This window comes from Hydra vulgaris, chromosome 06, assembly GCF_038396675.1.
Source record: "Hydra vulgaris chromosome 06, alternate assembly HydraT2T_AEP".
In the NCBI taxonomy this organism is placed as follows: domain Eukaryota; kingdom Metazoa; phylum Cnidaria; class Hydrozoa; order Anthoathecata; family Hydridae; genus Hydra; species Hydra vulgaris.
This window is the reverse complement of record NC_088925.1, coordinates 13,246,292-13,271,674: the sequence shown is the minus strand read 5'-3', so window position 1 is coordinate 13,271,674 and position 25,383 is coordinate 13,246,292. Positions and strand designations below refer to the sequence as shown.

The 25,383-nt window shown below is 29.4% G+C and overlaps 1 protein-coding gene across 4 annotated transcripts; it reads right to left on the bottom strand.

Annotated features, from left to right (window-relative positions):
* Positions 1 to 8,740: 8,740 nt before the first annotated feature.
* Positions 8,741 to 25,364, bottom strand: LOC136081653 (uncharacterized). Of its 4 annotated transcripts, none has more exons than XM_065799259.1 (4): positions 25,239 to 25,364; positions 13,623 to 13,672; positions 13,393 to 13,477; positions 8,741 to 9,020 (listed from the first exon to the last, which is right to left on the bottom strand). In XM_065799259.1, exons 1-4 carry the CDS (start codon positions 25,246 to 25,248, stop codon positions 8,842 to 8,844), a joined length of 324 nt encoding a protein of 107 aa, XP_065655331.1. In that variant the 5' UTR covers positions 25,249 to 25,364; the 3' UTR covers positions 8,741 to 8,841. The 4 variants fall into 4 exon arrangements, 3 of the variants coding, with proteins under 3 accessions (XP_065655331.1, XP_065655332.1, XP_065655333.1); XM_065799260.1 differs by lacking the exon at positions 13,623 to 13,672 and adding an exon at positions 20,073 to 20,169 and having other exon boundaries at positions 25,239 to 25,352; XM_065799261.1 differs by lacking the exon at positions 8,741 to 9,020 and adding an exon at positions 9,347 to 10,304.
* Positions 25,365 to 25,383: the final 19 nt, after the last annotated feature.

Below are 25,383 nucleotides of genomic sequence, written 5' to 3'. Positions count from 1 at the left end.
TGCAATAAATTATTACTTGAAAACTCTTGCTACAGTATCATAGTATTAGTATTTAATGTAAAACTCTTGCTACTGTTATGAAAATAGTAATATATATATAAAGTATATGTAAAAAAATATATATAAAGTATATGTAAAAAAATATATATAAAGTATATGTAAAAAATATATATATAAAGTATATGTAAAAAAGTATATATAAAGTATATGTAAAAAAATATATATAAAGTATATGTAAAAAAATATATATAAAGTATATGTAAAAAAAAGCCAGAAAGAAAAAGAAAACTTGCGCAGCATTTGCCTTGCTCGCACGCAAAGAACATAGTACTATGATTTGAATTAGATCAAGGACGTAAAATAAGATTATCTAATTTTACGTCCTTGAATTAGATTAATCATTTAAAGCAAATACACGATTTTTTTTTGTATAAGCAACTCGTTTATAAGCAACTGAACTCGATGTGAAAAAATATTAGGCAACTTCAGTTCTGAACAAATGTTAACATAAGCAACTCATAAATTGCACATAAAAATCAAAGCACTCAAAAAGTTGCTTTATTTACTGTCAAATACTATTTTTATGTTGGATATAAAACATAGCTTTATGTAGTTTAAAAAATTGCCGTACACGTTTTTTTGAGAAATGAAAACGTTCGATTTTGCGTTCGAATCAATTTTTTTCTCTGCAATCTAATGACTTCTTTTAGATAAACGATTTCAAAAGAAAGTAATCACAGTATTGTTGTAGTTGTGTATGTTGTTGACAACGCTGTCAAGATCATGAGTAAGAGAAAGCAGACGAGTTTGTTCAACTTTGGTTTTACCAAAAAGATTTCGTGGTGAGTTGGTAAATGTAGTGCCGAAGGAAAAAGAAGATAATTTGTTTGAATGTATTGTTTGCAAAAAATCACTGAAAACATCACAAGCCCTTTCGATGTACGAGTTTTGGTGTAAAAATAAGTTATCACATACGGATATTGCTCAAACTGACAAAGACCCGAAATCAATGAGCTTGGATCAAATCATTGATGGAAAGAACAAGTACGGTAATATTGAAAAAACTGTGAAATCGGTTTTAGAGAAGCTTGTTACTGATGTTGAAGCTAACGAATAACAAAAATTGCTGACAAACGGAGAGCTATACGTTAAAAGAGAAGGTTGATGCGCTAAATGACTTAAACGATGGTATGTTAAGTAGGGATGTAGCAAAAAAGTATAACGTTCATAAGAGTATGATTACACGATGGAAATCAAAAGAAAAAGAAATCTACAACAAGTACAACGAAAACAAGAAAAATGCGTTATTCAGGAAATGCCAAAGAGGCGACAAACACAAAGCTTTGTTTAACAAACTTTATGACAAATTCTCCGAAGCAAGAAAAAAGGGGCTAAAAGTTAACTTTTAGTGGTTGTATGTCCGAGCGAATCAAATTCATCTACAACAAAGCCCGAATGCTGACAGATTGCCAAAATTAATAGTTACTCATTTCTTTAGGAAAAATAAGACCCGCATGCTGTGTGTTCAACGTAAGCGCCAAGCTGATGTAAAGAAGCAAACCCCGATTCTGATGAAACGGCATTCAAATTTGAGAGAAAAGTTGATTAAGTCTGGAAGTGGCAAACCCACATACGATAAATAATGGGGGCGTTTCCCACCGAAAAAGAGAATCAATGTAGATCAAATTCCACTCCCGTTTGTTGTCGAGAGCAAACAAACATACGAAATTCCAATGAGTAAGGGAAAGGAATGAAGGGACCATAGAGTATGGGTAGCTCAACCTGGCAGTGGGCTTGATAAGCGACAAGTTACCCTTCAAATATGTTTCAGTCCTGAAGGAATGGTGAAGCCGGCGTTGATTTTCAGAGGTAAGGGGATAAGGATTAGTCAAGATGAAGTTTTAGCCTACGACACTGATGTAGATGTGTACTGGCAACCAAATACATGGGCAGATACAGCGTTTTCCGTGAAATGGGTGAAGAACACTCTCTCCAATGCTGTCGCTAACCTGGATGATTATGTTTTGTTCTGCGATAACCTGACAGCCCAAGTTAGGGATGAGTTTTTGAATGAAGTGCGACAACATAAAGGTATTGTCTGGTTTGGTGTTCCCAACGGAACACATTTTCGGCAACCTGTTGATGCCGGACCAGGAAAAGCATTCAAATCACATATTAAAGCAGAACAAAACATCTGGCTCGAAAATGATGAAAACATCGAACTCTGGCTTGGCAACGATGATCGGAAACTGCCGGCAAAAGATCGCCGCATTTTGATAACTCGTTGGGTCGGTGAAGCTTACTGTAAAACATCCAAAGACGAGAAATTTCTTCGTATGCTTTATAGGAGCTTTGCGAAAACAGGATGTCTTATCACGGCTGATGGTAGCGAGGACGATAAGATAAATCCTGAAGGCATGCCTGCTTATGTTGTTTCATCCCCTGTTGACATTGACAACCCGGTGGAAATCACAGAGACTCCTATTCCAGACGAAGTAAAGGATAATCCGATTGATGTTTTGCCTGACGAATCAGACGGAGAAGACGAGGAACTAGATTGACAAGTAGAAAAATCAGACGGACAAGAAGTCCGTCTGATTTTTTTTTTTTGATCTTTTATTTTATAAGAATTTAAGTGATTTTAGTTGTAAAGAGCACTCTTTTGTTAAAGACTTGATATTAAACCGTATATTATACAAAAAAAATCGTGTAATAATTTTAATTTTTTTCTCGAGAATTTTTATTCAATTTTTCGAGAATTGAGAAATAAAAATAATGACTTTTTCTCGAGAAATTCTCGACAAAGTATTCTCAAGATTAAACACTAATTTTAATTTTAAATTTTATTCAATTTTTTAAAAATATATTAAAAATTTTATTTTATTTAAAATATATTAATTTTCTAATTACTGTCGAGGTATGTCATCTAACCTAAGGCACGCTTCGAAAAAGCTTTCTCAGTGTGTGTAATAGTTAACATTAGGAATAGATAAGCATGCCTCACGCATTCTTGTAAGTTGTTCATTTCTTCCAGCTAGGGCCGTATTTTTTTGCACGTTATTCTTAAGGTAAAAAATAATCTCTTCACACGGATTCAAGAATGGTGAATATGGTGGCAAATATTTTATTTGAATGTTTTAAGTTCTCATCTCAATATTATAATGGATTCTGACATTAATCATCACCAGTGTGAATTCTTCCTCTGTCCCCAAAACTCGTATAGCTTCATCAATATATATTCTTGAAACAAAACTGTGTTGACTGACACACTGACAGCTTCGCAGTGAATAATATTTAAACCATTGACAACCAATTTCATTGAAACGTTACGCTGCCTAGGGCGAATGATCGGGTTTAGTGTTACTCCTCTTCTTGCCCATGAATGACTGTGAAACATTTGTAAATTAAATGGACTTTAATCAATAAAAAGAATATTTGGATAGCGATGAATAGGCGAGACTGAAGTATACCACCTAATATATTCAATTCGAAGATTTTTTACATCATTGTCGTTTCTTTTTTCATAAATTGGTCGAGTAATTTTAAATGTGTATCCAAGATATGTCACCCATCTCAAGACAGTTTTAATCAATATATTTACATTTAAAGCGATTTAATTTCAAATATAGTTGTTTTATTATCGTTTATAAGCTTTTTAATTCTTCTTCTAATCTCTTCATTATAAATAACGTGACTAGCGCCACCACTAGAACCAGGAAGTGTTGAATTCGTTCGTTCGTGTCTTTTTAAAATTGATTGTATTGTGTTTCGATTAACTCCTGTTAACCATGAAGCTTCAGATTGAGTTTTTCCTTGATCAACAACTAGATTTACAACAAGATCTCGCATGTTTTGGGAAACAGAATTTCGTGGCATGAAGATTCAGATTGAGTTTTTCGCGGCAATGAAGTTTCAGATTGAATTTTTCTTTAATCAACGATCAATCTCAAAACAACTTTTCCCGTATTTTGGCAAACAGAATTCCGCTGCATGTTTTAACGAAAATCTAATATGCACATGCGGTAAATATTTTAATAGGAAATCATGGTTGTTTTAATTATCATCGTGCATGTTTTAATTGAACGTCATGATTGTTTTTCCAATACAGTATGTGTATAAAAAATATGTACCAGGTTTTGGATCCATTGAAAACAAGTATGACATCCATTTAAATTCAAAATAAATTCCATGAAATTAAAATAAATTAATATAGTATTAATAAAAAATAAACTTAAATAAATAAATTTATAAACAATTTTTTTTTTCTTTTTGAATAATATAGAATGTTGAGATTGCGCATGCGTTAAATGTTTTTATTGAAAATCACGATTATTTTAATCAATTGTCGCGATGTTTTAAATGAATGTCATGGTTGTTTTAAATGGATGCAAAAACCGGTATCCAAGATTGGTCACCCATCTCCAGACAGTTGTAATCAATACATTTACATTTAAAGCATATTTAATTTCAATTATAGTTGTCGTTGCATTATTGCAAATGTACCAGCAAACATGCCTTTATCGGACCGCCTTGTTTCCGCCGCTGGCACATTATGATGGCACGACGCTGGCGTGCCTTCCTTGTTTTGCTCATAGGTTTTACGACGGTCCCTTATCCGCAAACCACTGATGGCCCATCATCAAACAGGCACAATCTCAGCAAACATGCCTTCGTTGGACCAACGCACAGTGAGTCAAAATCCATAAAAAACGGCAAAAAAAAACCCATAAAAAAGTATTGCTGGAAATTAATTAATTTAATTAAAATGTTACTAAATACCACTAGAAGTCAATAATTAAGTTTTTTGTGAACAATTTTCAAGATTTCACCAATTTATACGCCTTTTTCCGAGATTTATTTATTTTATTTTATTTATCGGAAAACTCGTTCAAAAAAATCTAGCTTTTGTGTCACTCTTAAGATTGACATGGGTAAAAACAGTTCAAAATTTAATTTGAAGTCATATGTTTAAGATGTTTGGCAACTACTAACAATATTTTTGACAATAAATTTTGTTTTTAGTTTTTCATTACTGAGATCTCAAAAATGTGTCATAAATTGATTTTTTTAAATTAGTTTAATTATGAGTTTAGTTTAAAAACTAAACGATTCCACTAGATTCCATGGTAGTTTTAATATTTTCCCATTAATAGGTATATATGAAAGCAGAAAAAAATAAAAATCATTTGCCTAAACTTGCCCCAATTAAAATACCTTTCAAATCGGTTTCGGTTTTTTTGTGTTTTTTTTTTCGTTTCTAATTAAAACTTGCCGTATAAAGTAGCGAATATTAGTTCATTGCTTTCATTCATTACACAAATTATACATTTAGTTCCTATTAGTAAAAAAACTCATGCTCATGCAGATGGTGCTAATTATCAAACCTCAAAAACCAATATATGCAACGTTTGATGGCATAGTGCACGTTTTAAAATTAAAACTTGTGTATAAAATAACTTAAAATAGTTCATTGCTTACATTCAACATGAAAAGAATACATTTAGTTCCTATAATTCAAGAGTTAGGAATTAATCATGATAACTTACTCGAGGCTCTTCTACGTGAGTTTTGTAGACTGGAGGGTCTATACTATGAAAGTATTGAAAAACCTGAAATGATAAATCTAAAGAAAACTCTAATAATATTTAAATGTAAATTCTGATCAAAGTTGCGGAAGTATGCAAGAACCTTCTCTAGACTTTTAGAACACGAGCGAACTTGGTTGAACAAAGATATTACTGTTAACAAAAGAAATGTTGCATCAGGTTCAGGTAGAAAGTGCAAGAACTAGGAAGATCTAGGTGATAGAAGCAGAAGATCTAAGGTATTAATAAATAAATAAATTAAATTCAACCCAGTTAAAAAAATAGTTTACAAGCGTAAATATTAAATATTATCTTTTTTAAGGTTGCCAAATTGGCTGAACATCCTGCTGAAGCATTGGCATTAGCTTCAATAAAAATACACTGATACAAATATTGGTGAAGCCCAAGTTAATGAACAAAGTCTTTTCCAGACAGCTGTTGTTCCACTTAAATTAACCATCATGAACAAAAATGGTTAAATAAACAGCCCTCTAGTACACATTACTGTAGACCCCTCCATCTCCAATATCAAAAAGAAACGGAAGAATTGATAAGAAATGAATATGAACTTTTAAAAGCAGAAATAAATAGACTAGTCAAGTTTGAAGTAAAGTTAGAAGTAGAGGAAGGCAAACCGGATACGACTATCACATTTAAGTTCAAACTAGATTTTACCATGTTTGATGGTAAAGTGGTTAATGCCCTCACTAACACTCTGTCCTCGCAATCATGTAATGTTTGCGGAGCTAAGCCCAGTGAACTTAATAACCCAGCATTAATCAGATCTAAACCAACCAATGAAAAAGCTTTATCTTTGGGTCTTTCTACTCTGCATTGCTGGCTCAGATGTTTTGAATATATTTTACATTTAGGATATAAATTAGACATTAAAAAATACTTTGCCAATTCCCCTGCTGAAAAAGCATTAGTAAAAAGTAAAAAAACGAACATTCAACTGAGGTTTAGAGAAGAGCTAAGTCTTATAGTTGATATGCCCAAACAGAGTTTTGGCAACACTAACGATGGAAACACTGCCAGAAGAGCATTTGAAAATGCTGAAACTTTCGCTGATATAACGGGAGTGGCAGTAGATGTAATTATTAGATTGAGGACAATCCTAATAGCAGTATGCTACTTATGAGTTGAACTCTGAAAGTTTTGGCCAGTATTGCTATGAAACTACAGCTCTTATACTCAAAAACTATTGCTGGTATGTGATTCCCCCAACTGTTCATAAACTCTTGGAACATGGTGTGCAGATATCTGAAGCATTAGAACTGCCAATTGGTTACTTCTCTGAAGAGTCACAAGAGGCTCTAAATAAAGAAATTCGCAAAGCTAGATTAAACCATACAGCCAAGATATCTAGAAAGAATGTTTTGAAAAACCAGTACCAATATTTGTTGATTAGAAGTGATCCTGTAATATCAAACACTTGTTTTAAAAAATACAAGGTTGAAAATGGAAAATCACTTACCCCTGAAGTTTTATCTTTGTTAATGCTGTAATAATGAAATAAAGCCTTTTTATTAGTATTAGGTTTTCTTTTTTTGTTTTCTTGAAAGAAAAATTAGATAAGATAAATATTTATTTTGTTTTTAATATATTTTAATATTATATAATATTAAAATATTTTTCGAACCAGTTTTTCTTTTTAATTAATAAATGTTTTGGTTTGAGGAATTTAATTTTTTTAAATTAAGTCAGTCATTGTGCGCGTAAAAGTGTCTAACGCGTATACGCGTAAGTAGTACGAGCCTTAGGCACAAGAAATATTTAGATTAAAAAATATGTGGTATTCTTTTATATGATATTTTGGATCAAGGAATTCGATTTTTTTATTTAGGTTATCCTTTACGCGCGTTAAAGACAGTTACACGCGTATGCGCGTAACTGACGCCTTTTTGCGTCATAGGTACGCGTAAAAATTATTTCTAATGGAAAATTTAAATTTTTTGACCCAAAATACGATAATATTGATGCATCACATAATTATATATGACAGTTATATAATTTTTGCCGTTTTTTCACCTTTCTGACTCACTGTGCAACGTGTTCCCATTGTCAACGTGAAATGTAGGCACAGCATTGGCGTGCCGTGCTAGTACCACGGTATTTTACGCTCTAATTTTTTGGTTCCAAGGCGGTCCTTCATCAACATACCAGCGTTATATAGCACATTAATTTTAGACCATTGTTGTGCGTCGCGGCACCAGACTCGAATAAATAACATAATTAGTCAGAAAACTAAAATAATTCAACCATTAACTAATAACTTTTGAAAGGAAAAAAGTAAAAGGGAAAAGAAAACATTTATAAATTAAACAAGAAAAAATCAACAAAAAAGAAGAATAAATAAACGTTTTAAAAAAAAAAAGAAAAAGAAATATCTGTAAGAAAATAAGTAAAAAAGTAATGAAAATAGAAGTTAAAAAAAAAACGTTAATGAATGAAATATATAAAAAGAATGGCAAAGAAAGAAAAAAAACTATTTAAACATCGGAACCACGATCGGCAAATCAAGATTTTTATTATTTTTTCATTTATTTCTTTAGTTTTCTTTCATTTATTTTTTAGGATTATTTATTTTATTATTTATTTATTTTTCTTCAGTTTTTTAGCGTATATAGTTTTACTTATTATTTTTTGTTAGTCATTTATTTATTTTTAATTATTATTTATTATTATTTTTATTGCCAAAGGTAATTTTTTGTTTTGTTTTTAATGTTTGTTGTAACTTTTGTTTTGTTTTGATTTTCTCAGTGTTCTTCTGTTTATATTGTATTTATTTACTTGGTCATAATATTTGCAATATATTTTGATTATTATATTATAACAACTATGATTATATTAATATATTTACTAAATCTTTATAATTTTTTAGCAGTAGTCGTTTTTATGTCAGCGTTAGTTGTTACGTTTTGTCAGTTTATTACTGTTTGTGACTGTAACTTTGTAAGTAAAAACGATTGCTGTATGAAAAGTAATACTGATTTATTTAAGATATTATAATTACTTTATTATTATTATTGTTATTGTTGTTATTGTTATTAATATTATTGTTATTATTATTATTATTATTATTACAAAGATTAATTGTATATAAGTAAACTATTTTTTTAAGGTATTTACTTGAGATTAGTATTTCAATACTATTTGTAAATAGCCGTGAAAATTTATTTTCAGAATATATATGATTGATTGATTGATTAAAATATATGTACATGCTTCATATAAATAAAAAAACTAAAGTTAATTATTGTGGCTCGTCATCATTATCAATATTAGACGCTCCGTTTCTTTTTTTAAAACTTATTATTGCTCTAGCTTGTTTCACACCATTTCGGTCTGGTGCTCCACGCAAAAAATGTACAACTTCTTTTTGAAAATCGCCTTCACTAACGGTACTTGTGGGCGGATTCCTGAGCACGGCTCCTAAAACAAATAAACATGTTAAAGATTTAAAATAAAAATTGCATCTTTACATTTACAATAATTTTACTTTAAAAATTTTAATTAAAGATTGATTATATACCAAATAATGAAAGAAAAAGACCTGCTAATAGATTATATTTTAGATGCAGTTTTAGAATTAATATGTTATAAGTGGAGTTATACACCCGCGTGCCCGCATGCACAAGAGTAGTCATTAATTCATTTCCCGGAAATTTGCGACCAACCCCAAGATTGCAATCCCCTCCCCCACTTTATTAGTTTTTACCTAGCTATAGCAATAACCTATATATAAAAATTGCAAATACATTGCAGCAGAATATTTTAATGTGAACAATATTATTATAAAAGTAAAAATTTAAAAATGAAATAAAAACATGTAACACATTTAAATTTGTTCAATCAATTGATTCAGTAACATTTTCTGACATATTTTTTTCTTTTGTGTTTAACAGACATTGTGCCAGTTGTGGGGCTCAAATGGTTTACAATTAGGTAATTTTTTTAAACTAAAATTAAATTACAGAAATTTGGAAACAAAGTTTAAGAGATTCTATATCCTTATTTCCATTATAAGGTTTATGTCTGAACTTTATTTCTGATAGGTAAGTTACTGCCCAAAACTTATTAATCATAAAACAGTAATGACACAATGGTTAAGTTTTGCCCTTTAACGCAGGTTTCACACAAACCACATAACTGTAATTACTGCAATTAACTTATATGATGGTTGTATTAAAACGAATTGACAATAATAATTAAAAAACTGTTAATTATTTTAAAGCTAGTAGTAGTAGTACGTAGTCACCCTCCTCCTGTAGTTAACCTCGAGAAAAATAGAAGTTTAAAAAAAAAACTACTGAGTAAGTTTAGAAATACTGTTTTATCTTTCTTTAGAAGTTCCTAAAGGATATTTAGCTCTTCTTAGTCATTAAGTGGTAATCTTAACTTATCAAAATTCATCGGATGTATTTTTTAAAAATACATGTTGCGTTACTTTCTCAACATTAAATGGAGCATTAGTTGAAGGTGAAAAAAATTGATCAGTGTTATTTCGTAAAGATGTATATAAACCCTGAAAAGAAACCCTTTTAGTAAGTATATCATTTCCAACGTTAATTTGGCATTGTCAATGTTATTCTAGGAGCTTCGGGTAGATTGGGTCTTTTGAACAAACTTGCCATCTTACCTTTGCATTGCTTATAACTGTTATTACATTTATTAGAATTATCACTTTCGTCCACATAATATCAGTAATCCCTTTTTCTGGAAAAAAAAGTCAGACAAATAAATTAGAGTAAAACCGGGTCAAACCGCACACCATATCATTCCGCACACTGATCGAAATTATCAAATAAAAACTAAACGGATATGGCTATGAAAAACTAAAAATAGATTCAAATACAGAACTATCTCTATTCAAATTGATAAAATTATGCCGATTCAACTCCATTTTTTTCTTTTCTTATACAACTTTAATGGGGAGTCAATATTTTGTATATGTTTTTTATCGTTGCGAAGAAAATAGTGTTTGAACCAAAACTGATATAAAAATAATTTTAGCACTATCTTGTTGGAAATTTAATTTTAATTCTGATAGTATAACTTTTATGCAGCTAGAACAAAAAGTTAAATAAAAAATCAAAAAAGTAAAAAAAACTCTTTTTTCTGATAAAACCACACACTTGATTAATTACTTAATTTAGTTTTTCGCAAGTGACTAAGCGCCTATCTTTATCTAATTAACTTAGTGTTAATACCAGTTTAACTATGAATGAAATATATTGTTATTTGTTAATATAATAGACTCTTATTCATTAAAAACCAACTATTATATTATTTCTCAATAGAATGATCACTCACTCAATTCAATTTAACTCACTCACTTTAGTATGTTAACTAAAAAAAAAAAAGCATACAAGAAAGATGATATACTAGCCGTATTAACTGATATGAAAGAAAATAAAACATCACTGAGAAAAGCTGCATTCAAAAATGGCTTTCCAGTGAAAACGCTAAAAGATCGTAAAAGTAACAACAACAAAGGCTTTCATGGCTCAGGTGCAACAACGGTACTCTCAAATAAAACAGAAAGATTGATGGTGCATGCATTCCAATTACTTGGTGACTGGGGTTATGGTTTAACATGAAATGGAAACCTTGAATTTGTATGTGGTTACTTTAAGATCAATTGCACTTATTCAAAAATGACAAGCCTGGTAAAGACTGGTTTTATATCTTTATGAAAAGTTGGTCAAAAGAAATTTCAAAAAGAAAAGCAGATAACTTAGCATCTAAAAGAACCGCTTCTTGTATGCCAGAAATAATTGATAGTTATTTTGAATGTGTCGCCAAGCAACATTAACAGACTGCTATAACTTTTGGGTTGCATATTTGGAATTGTGATGAAACAGGTTTTTTGGGTGATCAAGGCAAAGCAATCGTAGTGTGTCAAAAAGGGACAATACATGCATTTAAACTTATTGGCAAAAATGAAAAAGTTCATTATACTGTAAACAATTGCTGCAACGCTGATGGGCATTTTGCACCACAATTTGTGATATACTAAGCCAAAAGAAACACTCGTCCTGACTGGGCAAGAGGTGGTCCAGCTGGCACCAAATATTCAATTTTAAAATCAGATTGGATGGACCACAATACGTTTATTAAATGACTGAAAGAATTATTTATACCCAAAACTGAGAAAATTGGTGGTATTCATATTTTAGTATTAGATAGGCATACAACTCACATAACTTTGGAAGCGGTATTGCTGCGCAAAAAACACAATATAGTCTTGATTTGTTTACCAGACCATTCTTCATATATTCTACAAACATTGGATATAGGTGTCTGTTATCATATCAAACAAGCTTGGAAAGAAATTCTTACAAAGTATTACATAGACTCAAAATTTAAGAATTTAGATAAAAAAATTTTCCACTGTTCCTCAAACTGCTGTACGAGAGTGGTAAATATTTTACAGGCTTGCATGCAATTGCTGGTTTCCAATACACTGGCTTGTTTCCACTTAATAAAAACATTAGCAATCACACAAATGCTCAATCCACCTTTATCAAATTTAGCAGCCTCCACAGTACCTACACCATCTTGCTCAGAGTTTCATCATCTTCAACAGCCGCTGCAGTACCTACTCCAACTATACACCAATTACCATCTTTCTCAACTACACCATCTTCAAGTTTTGATAGGTACCAAGCATGAGTTGAGTGTTGCAAAAACAGTATCGAGATAGAGTTGAAGCAGTTTTTTCAAACCAGAAATCAATCGCATGTTAAGAAACCAAAGCAGTGCAAATGTCAAAACTTGGCAGAAAATGTATTACCGAAAAAAATGCAATCGAACTCCTCAAACAAAAAGATGAAGAAAAAGCAACAAAGGAAGCCGTGAAAGTTGATAAACTTAACGCAAAGCGTAGACTCTCTATGCCAAGTACTCAAATGCCTGGGCATAACATTGCTGAGCAACCTCAGCAAAACAATAATAAAGATCAAGTACCAGCAGCCAAACAACTAAAAGCTGCAAAATGTAAAAAGTGTAGAGTACAGTTGCACACAGAAATGTTGCAATGCGAGAAATCGATGTGTCGGGAACGGTTGTGCAAACAAACATGTTACCAAAGAAATATGTAGTTTTTTAACTAAATTTTTTTGTTGCAAAAAATGTAAAAACTTTAGTATAGTTTCTTAAATATAAGTTGTGTTAAAAAAAAATATTTAAAAAAATTTTTATTTTTTTAATTATTCACCTTCCCAAGGCTGAGAGGGCCACTACAGTCGAGGAGCATATTTTTATTTTGTGTGATAATAACCCTCTCTCGACTCTATAACTCCGAAACACAAACCTCGAAAAACAAGGCAGCTGCGCAGAGAAGAAGTTAAAATTTAAAAAATTCAATGTTTTCTCAAGTGTGCGAAAATATTAAATTTAAATTTAATATTTTCAATAACTTCATTATTATTTTTTTAACATGTATTTATATTATCTTATGTAGTTTTTTATTACCTATCTAACAAAAAATAAAAATAAAAAAAAAAGTTATTTAATTTTTATTGATAAGTGTGCGGTTTGACCTGTCTTTTACTCTACTGTATTATAAATGAAAATTTAATGAAATTCAGAGGTTCTAGTGAAACTGAAATTCTCTTTTACTAAACTCTAATTTTAGTAACTGTGCAGAGGTTCTAGTGAAACTAGATAAAACAAGACAAAAGATTGTTTAAAAAAATATAATCTTATAGACAATCCTAAAGTAAGTAACCTAATAAAAGGAAAAAATATCATCTCAAATTATTCCTATAAATAAAAAAACAAAAACAATAAAAACATAAACCTTTTTTGGCAACTTTGTGCTGATGTTCTTCATCTCCTAAAGTTTCTTGTGCAATAACCAATTTTTTACAAGCTTTTTCATGTGTCTGAATAATAAGTACATTTAATTTTATAGATGAATTAGAGGTGACTTTGTAACTAACAATCAGAATTGATTGTTAATTGAGTTATTATATAAATCTCTTAGTTTCTGAAAAAAAAAAACAATTAAATATAAAACAGTAGATTTACCAGTGCTATACATAATAGAAATGCTGTGTTTTGACCAGTTGTTGAACACACTATTAATTAAAAAAAAATTTCTAGCCATTATTATAGCGGTTTTTTTAAAATCAATAAAAATTAATGTACTTTATTTATAAATGCATTATTTTAATTGCTTTAACTTTTAAACAGCATTCAAATGTAGCTTATTTGTTCAAGCCAATAAAATGTTGTTAAAAGAGACTTTTTTTTTACCATAAGTCTTTTTTAACTATGAGATAAGGAGGGAGGGAGGGAGAGAGGGGGAGAGGAGAGAGATGAATAGGATCTTTTCTTCTAAAGATCCTACTCCTCTAGAGTTCAAACCGTTTGTGGTGTATAAATTCGAATGTGCAGGATGTAACTCCTGTTATATAAGCGAAACTACTCGCTATCTGAAGACCCGGATATCTAAACATTACAAGAGAGACAAAAAGTCTCATATCTATAAACATCTCCATGCTAATAAAAATTGTTTCACGCAAATAAATAAGAAGTGTTTTTCTGTGTTCGATTCGGCATCTAACAAATTTGAGCTAAAACTTAAAGAAAGCATGATTATAGAATGGTTAAAACCTGTTATGAATAAACAGGTTAACCATGTACAACTGACACTTTCTGTTTAGCTGCTATTTTTTATACATATTGCGTATCTTTTTAACCTATTCTTTTGTTATTTCCTATTTCTTTTGTATGACATGATGAACTTTTTAACTGATTTTATTGTATTTTTGTAATTATATTATTATTAGTTTGTACCAGAATAATTAAATTTGTATTGTTTTTTTTTAACACCTTTATTGGTATTTTAACAAATTTTAAATATTTAATTTTAACTGAAGATGACTAGTGTTAGTCGTATATATGTATTGTTGTATTTATTCAAATAAATGGTAAAAATTACAAGTTCAATCAACCGATTGAATCGTTAAGTTTTTAATATTATTATTAAAAACAAAATATTTATATTTAAAAATTCAGGAAGTGTTGAATTCGTTTGATCATGCCTTCTTAAAATTGATTGTATTGTATTTCTATTAACTCCTGTTAACGATGAAGCTTCAGATTGAGTTTTTCTTGACCAACAACTAGATTTACAACAAACAGAATTTCGCAGCATGAAGATTCAGATTGAGTTTTTCGCGCCAATAAAGTTTCAGATTGAATTTTACTTTGATCAACGACCAATCTCAAAACAAATTTTTGCGTATTTTGGCAAACAGAATTCTGCTGCATGTTTTAATGAAAATCTAATATGCATATGCGGCAAATGTTTTAATAGGAAATCATGGTTGTTTTAATTATCATCGTGCATGTTTTAATTGAACATCATGGTTATTTTGCCAATACAGTATGTGTATAAAAAATATGTACCAGGTTTTGAATTCATTTAAAACAAATATGACATCCAGAGTGTTAAAACGTCTTTCATTTTGAATTATTGCATGATACCATTGCTTGTTATATTTAAGACTAATTTGAAAATCAGTTACTAACAGTTGCAAAAATACATATTTGAAAGCTTACTCCGTCTCAGGCTCTTGCATGCTAATTTTTTTTTGGTATAAAATCAATGTATGCCTTAACGACTTTCAAAAAAGCAATTATGAAATTTATGTGCAATTAATGGCCTTAGGAGATAGTAATGCTTTAAAGTGACCCAATTTCATTGTTTTCTATAAATTATCTAAAAATAAAGAGAATTTGAAGACATCACTTCTTAATGCATTCAATTGAATTTAAATAAATTTTGATTTTGACGACAATAAAAACCAGGTTGTGTAATTAAAAAAACATTTTTAAATAATTGATTAGTATCGAGTCCACCCACCCCAAGCTTATTAAGACCTCCCCCCTTCCTCCTGTTTATTAATTTTTACTTGTTATTAACAAAAACTTTATACCTCAAAACTAAAAAAAAAATTCATTAAAAATCTGCCTTAAAAATTAGAAAATAATTCTTTCAGTCATTGATAAAAATAAAAAATTTCAGTGTAAACAGGCTTTAAAAATTGCCAACCTAGTAAATCTCTTTTTAAAAACTGAAAAACTTAGAACCTGAACTTTTTTATCAAAAATACTTTTATTGTAACATAAAAAAATCCCCGCTCCCTTTTATTGAACCCCTCCCTTTTATTGACCCCCCTCTCTTTTATTGGCCTCTCCCCCGCCCTTTATAAGATCTGGACTAAAATTCCCCCCCCTACCTTTTATTATTTTTAGTATTAAGGACTCGAGAGTACTTAGTGTAAACCGATAAAAATTTATTTTCAAAAAGATTATTAGCAATTTTTAGTGTATTTTTTTTAACTTCAACATCAAATAAGAGTACTTTTCTCAAATTGTTAAGTCTATGTTTTTATGCGATTCTTAATCAGCATAAAATTATCATAATCAATCATAGATGGTAGAGGTAGGTACTTAAAACAGTGCAGGTTTTCTTTACTAAACTAGCATCTGCTAAGGTTGTTTCTCTTTATCGTGCTCACCATTTGCTCTTTCCTGATTCCATTCTCTACCTCTACAAATCTCTTATTCTTTCCTGTATAGAATACTGTTGTCATATTTAGGCTGGTTCTTCTAATGATGCTCTTTCTCTTCTAGACAAGGTCCAAAAACGCATTGCAGACGTAGTTTGACCCGCTCTATTTCCTAAGCTTTAGCCACTTTCTCACCATCGTAAAACTGCATCTCTTTCTTTTTTCTACAAATGCTATGATGGTCGCTGCTTAAAGGAGCTATCACTTCTAATTCCATCAACTAAAACTCATTCAGCAAATTCTCATTCTTTTACTGTATCTGTTCTTGCATACTTTAAAAACTTTTATTTATCTGACTTTTTCCCTGCACTCCATGCCTTTGGAACTCTCCCCCATCTTCATGTTTTCCTGAAACATACAACCTACAATTTTTTAAGTCCTATATCAACCGTTTCCTTGCTCCTTAACTCTAATAAATTTTTTTCTAGTAGTTCCCAACTTAATAGTGGTTGCTTGCAGTCTTGTTGGGAGTGAATCAAAATAATAATAATTAAAAAAAGTCTAAATTATTTGGTCTTTCAATAAAATAAAAATCTTTACTTAGCACAAAAAAGTTGTGCTTTATATGCGAGCTAGAAGCTTTCACCCATGTAAAAAATTATGCACTTGCTTATCCTAAACATATAAAATTTGTCAGCAAGATCGATTGTTAGTAATCTTTTGTCTTTGCTTCATCAAAAACATTGAAAATTCATCGGCTGCATAACTTTCATTTTGTTCCTCATAATTTTTTTTGAAATTTCAAAAAAACAGCAACAGATGTTTTCTAACTTCTCTCTTTTAACAGTAGTATTGCAGTATGTAACTCATGAAACACACTGACAGATATAAGATGATTATAAAAGTCGCAAAATCTATCATTTTTTAATCAATGCTTATATACAATTTTATCTGGTTTCGTAGTAATAATTGATGTGGCTGTGATAAATTTTTAACATAAATTTTTATTTTTTTCTATTTTATTGTGTTCTTTTTTAATTTGGCAATTTCATATTTTATTTCTTGATGAACTTTTAACATTTAACTCAACATAATCTAATTAATCATTATGTGAAATGGTTGTGATACTTGAAGACTGAATAAAGTTAAAATTAACATCAACATTAGAAACTATCTAAGTATTACTTGCTGAAGGTGAATCAGTGATTTTAGTAGTAAGGTTATTGTTTGTGACTTATAGTTTAATTTTTGCTGAGAAATATTTATACAGCGGAGAAAATAGAATTAGCCTCACCTTTATTTTTTGTTTTAATTTAACAAAAATGGCAATGAATCAATTATAAAATCTACCCTATTTCTCATTATATTCTACTACAATTAAAAAATTTATAAATTGGTATGTTTAATTAATTACAAGTGGAAAAAAAATTAAAAGTATTCAATTTGTGGAGAAAATAGAATTAGCCTCATTTACGTTATATACAAGAAAATACAAAAAATATTTTGTTTTACGCTCATTTAATATTTAGTATTGCTTCCTGAATTTTTAATGACTTCAAATATGCAACTTAACATACTAGTCATAAGATTTTGGATAGTTTCTATAGGTATTTCATTCCAAGCTTCTCTGATACAAGTTTTCAGCTCCAATGCGGATTCATATTGCTTATTATTTTCATAAACCTTTCTAGAAAGTATTCCCCATAGATTTTCAATTGGGTTAAGACCTGGACTGCATGTGGGCCATTTCATTACGTGAATATTTTTCTCTCTAAACCAAGCTTTTGTAAGCTTTGTGTTATGGATACCAGCATTGTCTTGTTAAAAAGTGAAACTTTCACCCATCAATTCTTCACCATGTTTAAGCAAACCAATTTCTAATAAGTCAATGTAGTCCTGTGAATTCATTTTTGTTGAAATCCATGCCAGTGGTTGTTTTCCAGCAAAGAAAAAAGCCCCCCAAACCATTAGAGTTCCACTACCAAAGTTACGACTCATTTGAGTTTCTTTTTCTTTTCGAAGATCGTGCCAGTAATATTGATAGCCATCAGGACCATCTAGATAGAACTTTTTTTCATCACTAAAGAGAACTTGATGCCACTCTTCCTCTGAAGACATGTGCTCTTTTGCAAATTGTAATCTATCTTCTTTATGACGAACAATAAGTTTTGGTCTTGGTTTACGCTTTTCCAAACTGTGTTTGGATCTTCATGTAAGATTTGTCTCACACGTTGAACAGTTACAGGTAATTATAAATCAACACAAATTTGAGATGTAGTCATGTGCTGAGATCAAAATATACAAGTAAACTGAAAATAATTATTGATGAGGCTAATTCTATTTGCTACCACAAATATTAAGTATTGTACATTTTAGGGTTTTATCAAATGTACCGCAATTTAATTATACTATATTATAATCTAAAAAGTTGTTGTTAGTAACAATAATTATATAAGTGTGGATACAAAAGATGCACCGCACAAATTTGCTTAAAGATTTATAAAATATTGGATCAGTACATGGTGAGGCTAATTCTATTTTCTCCACTGTACTCAATAACTGAAATTTGTAAGTTGCATCATAAGCCAAATTTAATGATATATTAAATGATATCGATTCATAAACAATGGTGCTGTTTCATAACAATGATTAAAACTTTTCTCTGAGCATTGGAAATGAACGTAATCTAAAATAAAAAAAGATTTACACACAAATCGAACTTGCAAAAAAAATTTACAGCGAGTAGTGGAACTTGCAAAAAAATTTACAGTGAGTTATGGAACTTGCAAAAAAAATTACGAGTAGCAGAACTTGCAAAAAATATGTACAGCGAGTAGTGGAACTTGCAATAAAAATTTACAGCGAGTCGTGGAACTTGCACAAAAAAAATTACAGCGACTAGTGGAACTTGCAAAAATATAAAGTGAGTAGTGGAACTTGCAATTTTTTTGATAGACGGGTCTAGCTTACATTCAAGTCATGTCTATTGTTAACAATGATTATTATATAGTTTCATTAATGGAATTTAATATCTTAATCATTAACTAAAAGCCAAGATGTAAACTAATTAAAATAATATTATAAAACATTTTTTGTCCAATCAAACCATCTATAACTATCACTAAGCATTATGTGATGTATTTTAAATTTTGGTAAAAGATGTTTTTATATTAAAGTTAATTATTTTAATTACATTTAAATATTTTTTCGAATCTCATTAAAAATATAATTTTTTTCAGGTTGTAAAAGAGGGGGGGGGGGGACGATGACACACCCCCTTCCCCATCTACACCCCTTGGGCTGTTAGTGATGTTGTAAAGTAGTAAAATATAATTTTTGATTTGATACTAGATTTCTTTTTAATTATAAAGATAAATATTTATAAAAAAAAAGAGTCATTTTTGCCAATAGGGTGTTTGAAACTATCACCCTTACATCCACCCTAAGACAATGATAAAACTTCTATATTTGACTGTGGTCTGATAGCTAATTACAAAACATCTTGTATATAAAAATTTACATTTTCATTAACAAAAAATACTTTTTTATAAATATTGTTATTCTTTATTGCCGGTATGAATGGTGGTTTTGTGCCCCCTCTTGCCCCTGTGATCTAGAAACTTTTATAAATTTGTAGATAACTCTTGTATCTATCTTTTGATATCAAGATGTAAACTTTTGGATAAGAATTGATTAAGTTATAATAGTTTTAGTTAACAAAAACTTTATTTTGACCACAATTTCTTCAACAAATCCTAATATCAAAAAATCAGTACTTAAAACATCATAACTTTTTGTAGGGTGCTTCGATTTTAAAATTTTTTTCACTTTTAGAATATTGAAATGAAGCTCTTTTTAATGATATATAACAACCTAGAATTTGATGAATTTAAAAATTTCATATAACATACTAATCTATATACACAATCAAACATATTTAAGACAAATACACACATACATGACAAATAGCCTGACTCGGAGCGGAGTGCTGCTTCATCAACTGAGAGTTTGGGATGGGACAGAAATCTTTTCTTTCATTATTTTTTGTTCTTTTTCTGAAAATGCAACTTTAATTAATGTCACAAAGATATGGTAACAATTTGTTACACAAATATGCTATAGTAGATATATATATATATATATATATATATATATATATATATATATATATATATATATATATATGTATATATATATATATATGTATATATATATATATATACTTATACACGCACACATACATTAGGGACGCGGAAATCACGATTTACGGAACCGATTTTTATGCTAAAATTTTGGTTCTCATTTTTTAACACTTTTTTAGGCAGCGTGGGACTAGGGATTGCAATCCCGGACGTTTTTGGGTCCCGAAAATCCCGGGATTTTAAACACAAAATCCCGGGATTTTCGGGATTATAGCAGGATTGAACTAATTAAATTATTTTGTAAAACAAAATGTTCAAAGTTGGTAACTATACTGAATTATAACAAGTTATATAATGCTGCTTTGCAGGTTTATCCTGTTTATGCTTTATCCTTACGATAAATGGGACAAATTTTTGAATAGACCATAGAGTTCAGGAGTTTATCATTAAAAAAAGTTTCACAAACACAAATTAAGGCAGGTTTGTTTGACTATAGTATAAAAAACAATCGTTAAGTTTGTTGCCAAGACTTCTATTCCACCGACGAGCATCGAACCTGAGCGGGCATTTTCTGCAGCTGGGTATTTGGGAAGTAAAATAAGGAGTAGGCTAAATGACCAAACCTTAAATGCTCTACTATTCCATATTTTCAGACAAAAAAAGAAAGTTTGTAAATAAAATATGCATTTAATATGAATTGTTTTTTAGTTTTACATTTGTTATTTAGCTACCATATATTTAAAAATATAAAATAAAGATTTTCTTTAATTTTTGTCTCTTAATATTAACAAACAACTTATTATGTTATTTTTTACAAAGTAGCTTGTTGCTACAGCAGCTACATCGGTGGCCAAATTTAAGAAAACTTATGTTTACAAATTTATTTTGAAATTTTGATTGTTTAGTTACTTTAGTCAAATACACTTTAAATGTTCAAATGTTATTTACATATCCAATTATTTGATGAAGGTTATTCTGTAAAGTCTGTAATCTTAAAACATAATATGGAAGGTACCGTATACATATTTCTGCATTATTTTAAGATCTTTATTTACACCTGCTGCCTGTTACACAATTAAAACAATTTAAGGCGCCATAGAAAATTAGTTTAAGTCATTAAGGCATAATGAAATTAAATAAAAAATTGATAACATCAAAAAGTATATTCATATATGCAGTATTAAGTTCTGTTTTTTAGCAAATATCTCACATTATATAAAATCCCAGGATCCCGGGATTTTATTTACTTTAATCCCGAAATCCCGGGATCGTAATTCATGTCCGGGATTGCAATCCCTACGTGGGACAGACGTGTTTTTGTAGAATTTTTTTTTAGAAACATATATACACATAGATACTTTTTTGAAAGAAGAAAAGCTAATTTTGATTTTTCAAGACTTTTATGTATGGTTACTGAACTATTTTATGGATTATTTTGCTCCTAAATATTTGGTTGATGTTCACACATAAAATTGCAGTAGAAGAAATGTCGATCCTCCTTTTTTTAATATTAAAGTAGTTTTCTACATGCATTTGTTATTCACTTGCCAAATTTCAACGAAAAAAAAATACCATCAAATAGTTTAATTTGTGTTAGATTAAGTTTACCACTTTTTTTAGGTAGTTCTAGGCAAACGTTATTTTGTGGTGATTTTTATTAGAAACATATATGAACCTAGACTATTTTTAAATAACGAAAGGTTAATCTTGATTTTTTTATGACTATAATGTATGGTTAGCATACTTTTTATGGATTATTTTTTCGAAAATTTTGCATGAAAATTTGGTTGATGTTCACACATGAAATTGCAATCGTAGAAATGTCGATCCCCCTTTTTTTATTAATAAAATAATTTTCTACATGCATTTCCTATTCACATGCCAATTTTCAACGAAAAATAAATACCAGCAAATAGTTTAATTAGTGTAGAACTTTTGGTGCCTATTTTCGTTTTTTTGTTGTTGTTGTTTTTTTCGGTAAGCGAAATACGGGGGCTGATAAGGGGGGGCCGACTCTAAAAAATTATTACAATTTTGTATTATGCTGATTTTTATTATTAGATTAAAATTGTGCAAAAAAGTGCAAAATATAAATAAAAGTGTTTTTAATTCTCTAACAGATTAATGTTAATTTCTTTTATTTCATAATAATATTATAGTTATTTAATATTATGTTTGAAACAAAAAATAATGATAAATGTAAAAACTTATTGTTTTCTTAGGTTACATATAAAAAGAATAATGTTTCAGATAAAGACTCTTGCTTTTGAATGGATTGTTAAGTGATAGTATCAGTTGACAATTTTATTAACACACCATATATAAATAAGTATACAAATCAGATTCTTCATTGGTTTATTCCTAACAAAAAATTTGTTAGTGTTTTTCAACTATAACAAAAGATATTATTGTTATTATCTTTTTTTACTTCGATTGTATACTTCTATAACTGGACTATTATTTAAATCATTATACTAGCATGCCTTATGTTTACTTATTGTTTAGACTACTAAATATTATGCTTATTTTTAAGATTTCATAAGTATAAATAACATCGTTTATATATAACTACAACCAAATTAACATAATTTATATATAAACAAAGTATGCATAATAAATACCATTATACCATTATAAACCAAAGTATATACATTCCTAATGTTAGCGTATTGTTTAATAAATATATATTTTTATATTTTTACTGTTATATTTTGATTGTTTATTTTCATTTTGTTAATAAGGTTGTATCTTACACAGAACTGATTTGACGATTGTTACTTTTGTAACTTACTTTTGACAATTACATAGTGTTTTGTGTAATTTTACAATTTTTTTGTTATCTTTAGTCCAATCTACACAGCCTACCACTGGTAAATTTGTATAGGATAATTTTTAGTATTGATTATAAAATTACAAATACAATCAGCAACGAGTGGTAAGTTTAACAATTGTTACTTTTTAATATGTATGCATTTCTTGACATTTGCAAATTTGTTTTTTATTACAACTTTGTTAACCTTGAGATACATCTTCAGCTGCTACATTTGGTAAGTTTAAAAAAGCTATTATTTTCTAATCTGTTTATGCATGATGTATGCGTAAAACAATTATTTCTAATATGTGTATGCCTTTCTTATCAATAGCAAATAAAATTTGATTTTATTACAACTTATTTTTTTATTTAGTTTAACAACCTTCTCTATAATCAGCACAACCTGCTAGTAGAATTATGATTTAATTATTTTTCTGAATGATTATTGAATTCATAATATTTCTATTTACATACACTATTTAATACATTTTTATTATGTTATCCATCAAAGTGCAGTAGAAGTAAAATCAAGAGTAGTATTTAAATTTTTACTTTGATTAACATTTTTAAAATATATAGTTGATTTATTAGTCTTTCATTTTATTTGTTGAGCCAATGACTTTCACAAATAGTTGGTTTATATTAAATGTTACTTAATACCATTCAGTGCTAATCTATTTACAATTCAATGTCATTAGATCTTACATATGGTGTCTATCAGAGATAGATGTATCAGCACCCTGGACCAACTAGCAGTCGCTCATTTTTGTGATGGGTCCGGTTAGGAGGGAATGACAGGGAATCATTTAGCTGGACCTATCATCCCCTAACAGGGGTGCTAGGAGCTACAACAGAAGAAAACTGTTGTGGAGAAGTTTGCAGGCGAAGACAGCATGGTAGCAGCTTTGTGGTTAATGGTGGCATACACAATCATTAGGCACCACCATTCTTGTTTTTTTATTAAAAATTTATATGTAATATCATCAAGTATTTTCAAACATTTGAATTATTTATTTAAAAGTTTTTTACCCAAAATAATTTAAAAATGAAGCATTGACAAGTGTAATAGTTTAAATGAAATATTTTGTATGTTTTCAATGTGATTAAAAGTTGTAGTATAAAAAGTAGTCAGGCGTGGCACATATCCCACCCCTAATGCCAATTTATACACCAGTTGTAAACGCTGTAGAGTAAGAAAGTATAATTTATATTTTTCAACACAAAATCATTGTTTTTAAAATTAAAGTATTTATAAGAATGTAACATTTCACTATAAGGGTGTTAAAACATAACGAAAACATCTACCCTTTAATATAAGATAGACCACTAATATTTTAAAATGGAATGGAAGCAAATTAGAACAACTTTTTGTGTATAAAGATAAAAAAATTTATCAGAAAAAACAATCATTCAGATGAAAAACTTGTATTTTTTAAGGCTTACGATAGTGTGCCGTACCCCCTCTAGACACCCCCTATATCTATATATAGACTAATATAAACTTGTAGCCTACTCTTACATCTATCTTTTGATACCAAGTTATAGGCATTTGGATAAGATTTGACAAAGTTATAACAATTTCAGTGAAAAAAAAAATAATTTTGGAACCAGTTTATTCAATAAATCCATATATCTAAAATTTGCTACTAAAAACGCCATAACTTTTTTTTGAATTGTTCGTTTATGATAATTTTTTCATCTTTAAAATACTGTATTGAAGGACTTTCTAATGATATATAACATTCTAGTATATGCTCAATTTAAAAATTTCAGTCCACGTACCTACATACATACATACATACATACATACATAGATACACACGTACATAAATACTTATATAGATACACACATAGATACATACATATATACATACATGCATACATACATACATACATACATACATACATACATACATACATACATACATACATACATACATACATACATACATACATACATACATACATACATACATACATACATACATACATACATACATACATACATACATACATACATAAGCAATGTTAAACAAAGTCTTAACTTATGCAACCGCAGAGTCATTTTTAGTTTGCAGTTGCATATGTTGGAACTTTGTTTTAAACATTGTGGAACTTTGTTCAAAACAAAGTAAACAATGTTAAGCATTGTGTATCTTAAATAAATTACCTTTTCGCATTCCTAAATCGTATTCGTTATCTTTCAATTATTCACAGCGCATATTTTCGTTCTCTTTAGCTTATTATATACGTTGAGTATACGGTATTACATTGTTTACCATGATAAACCAATAACTTTTCTTTTTAATAGTTTT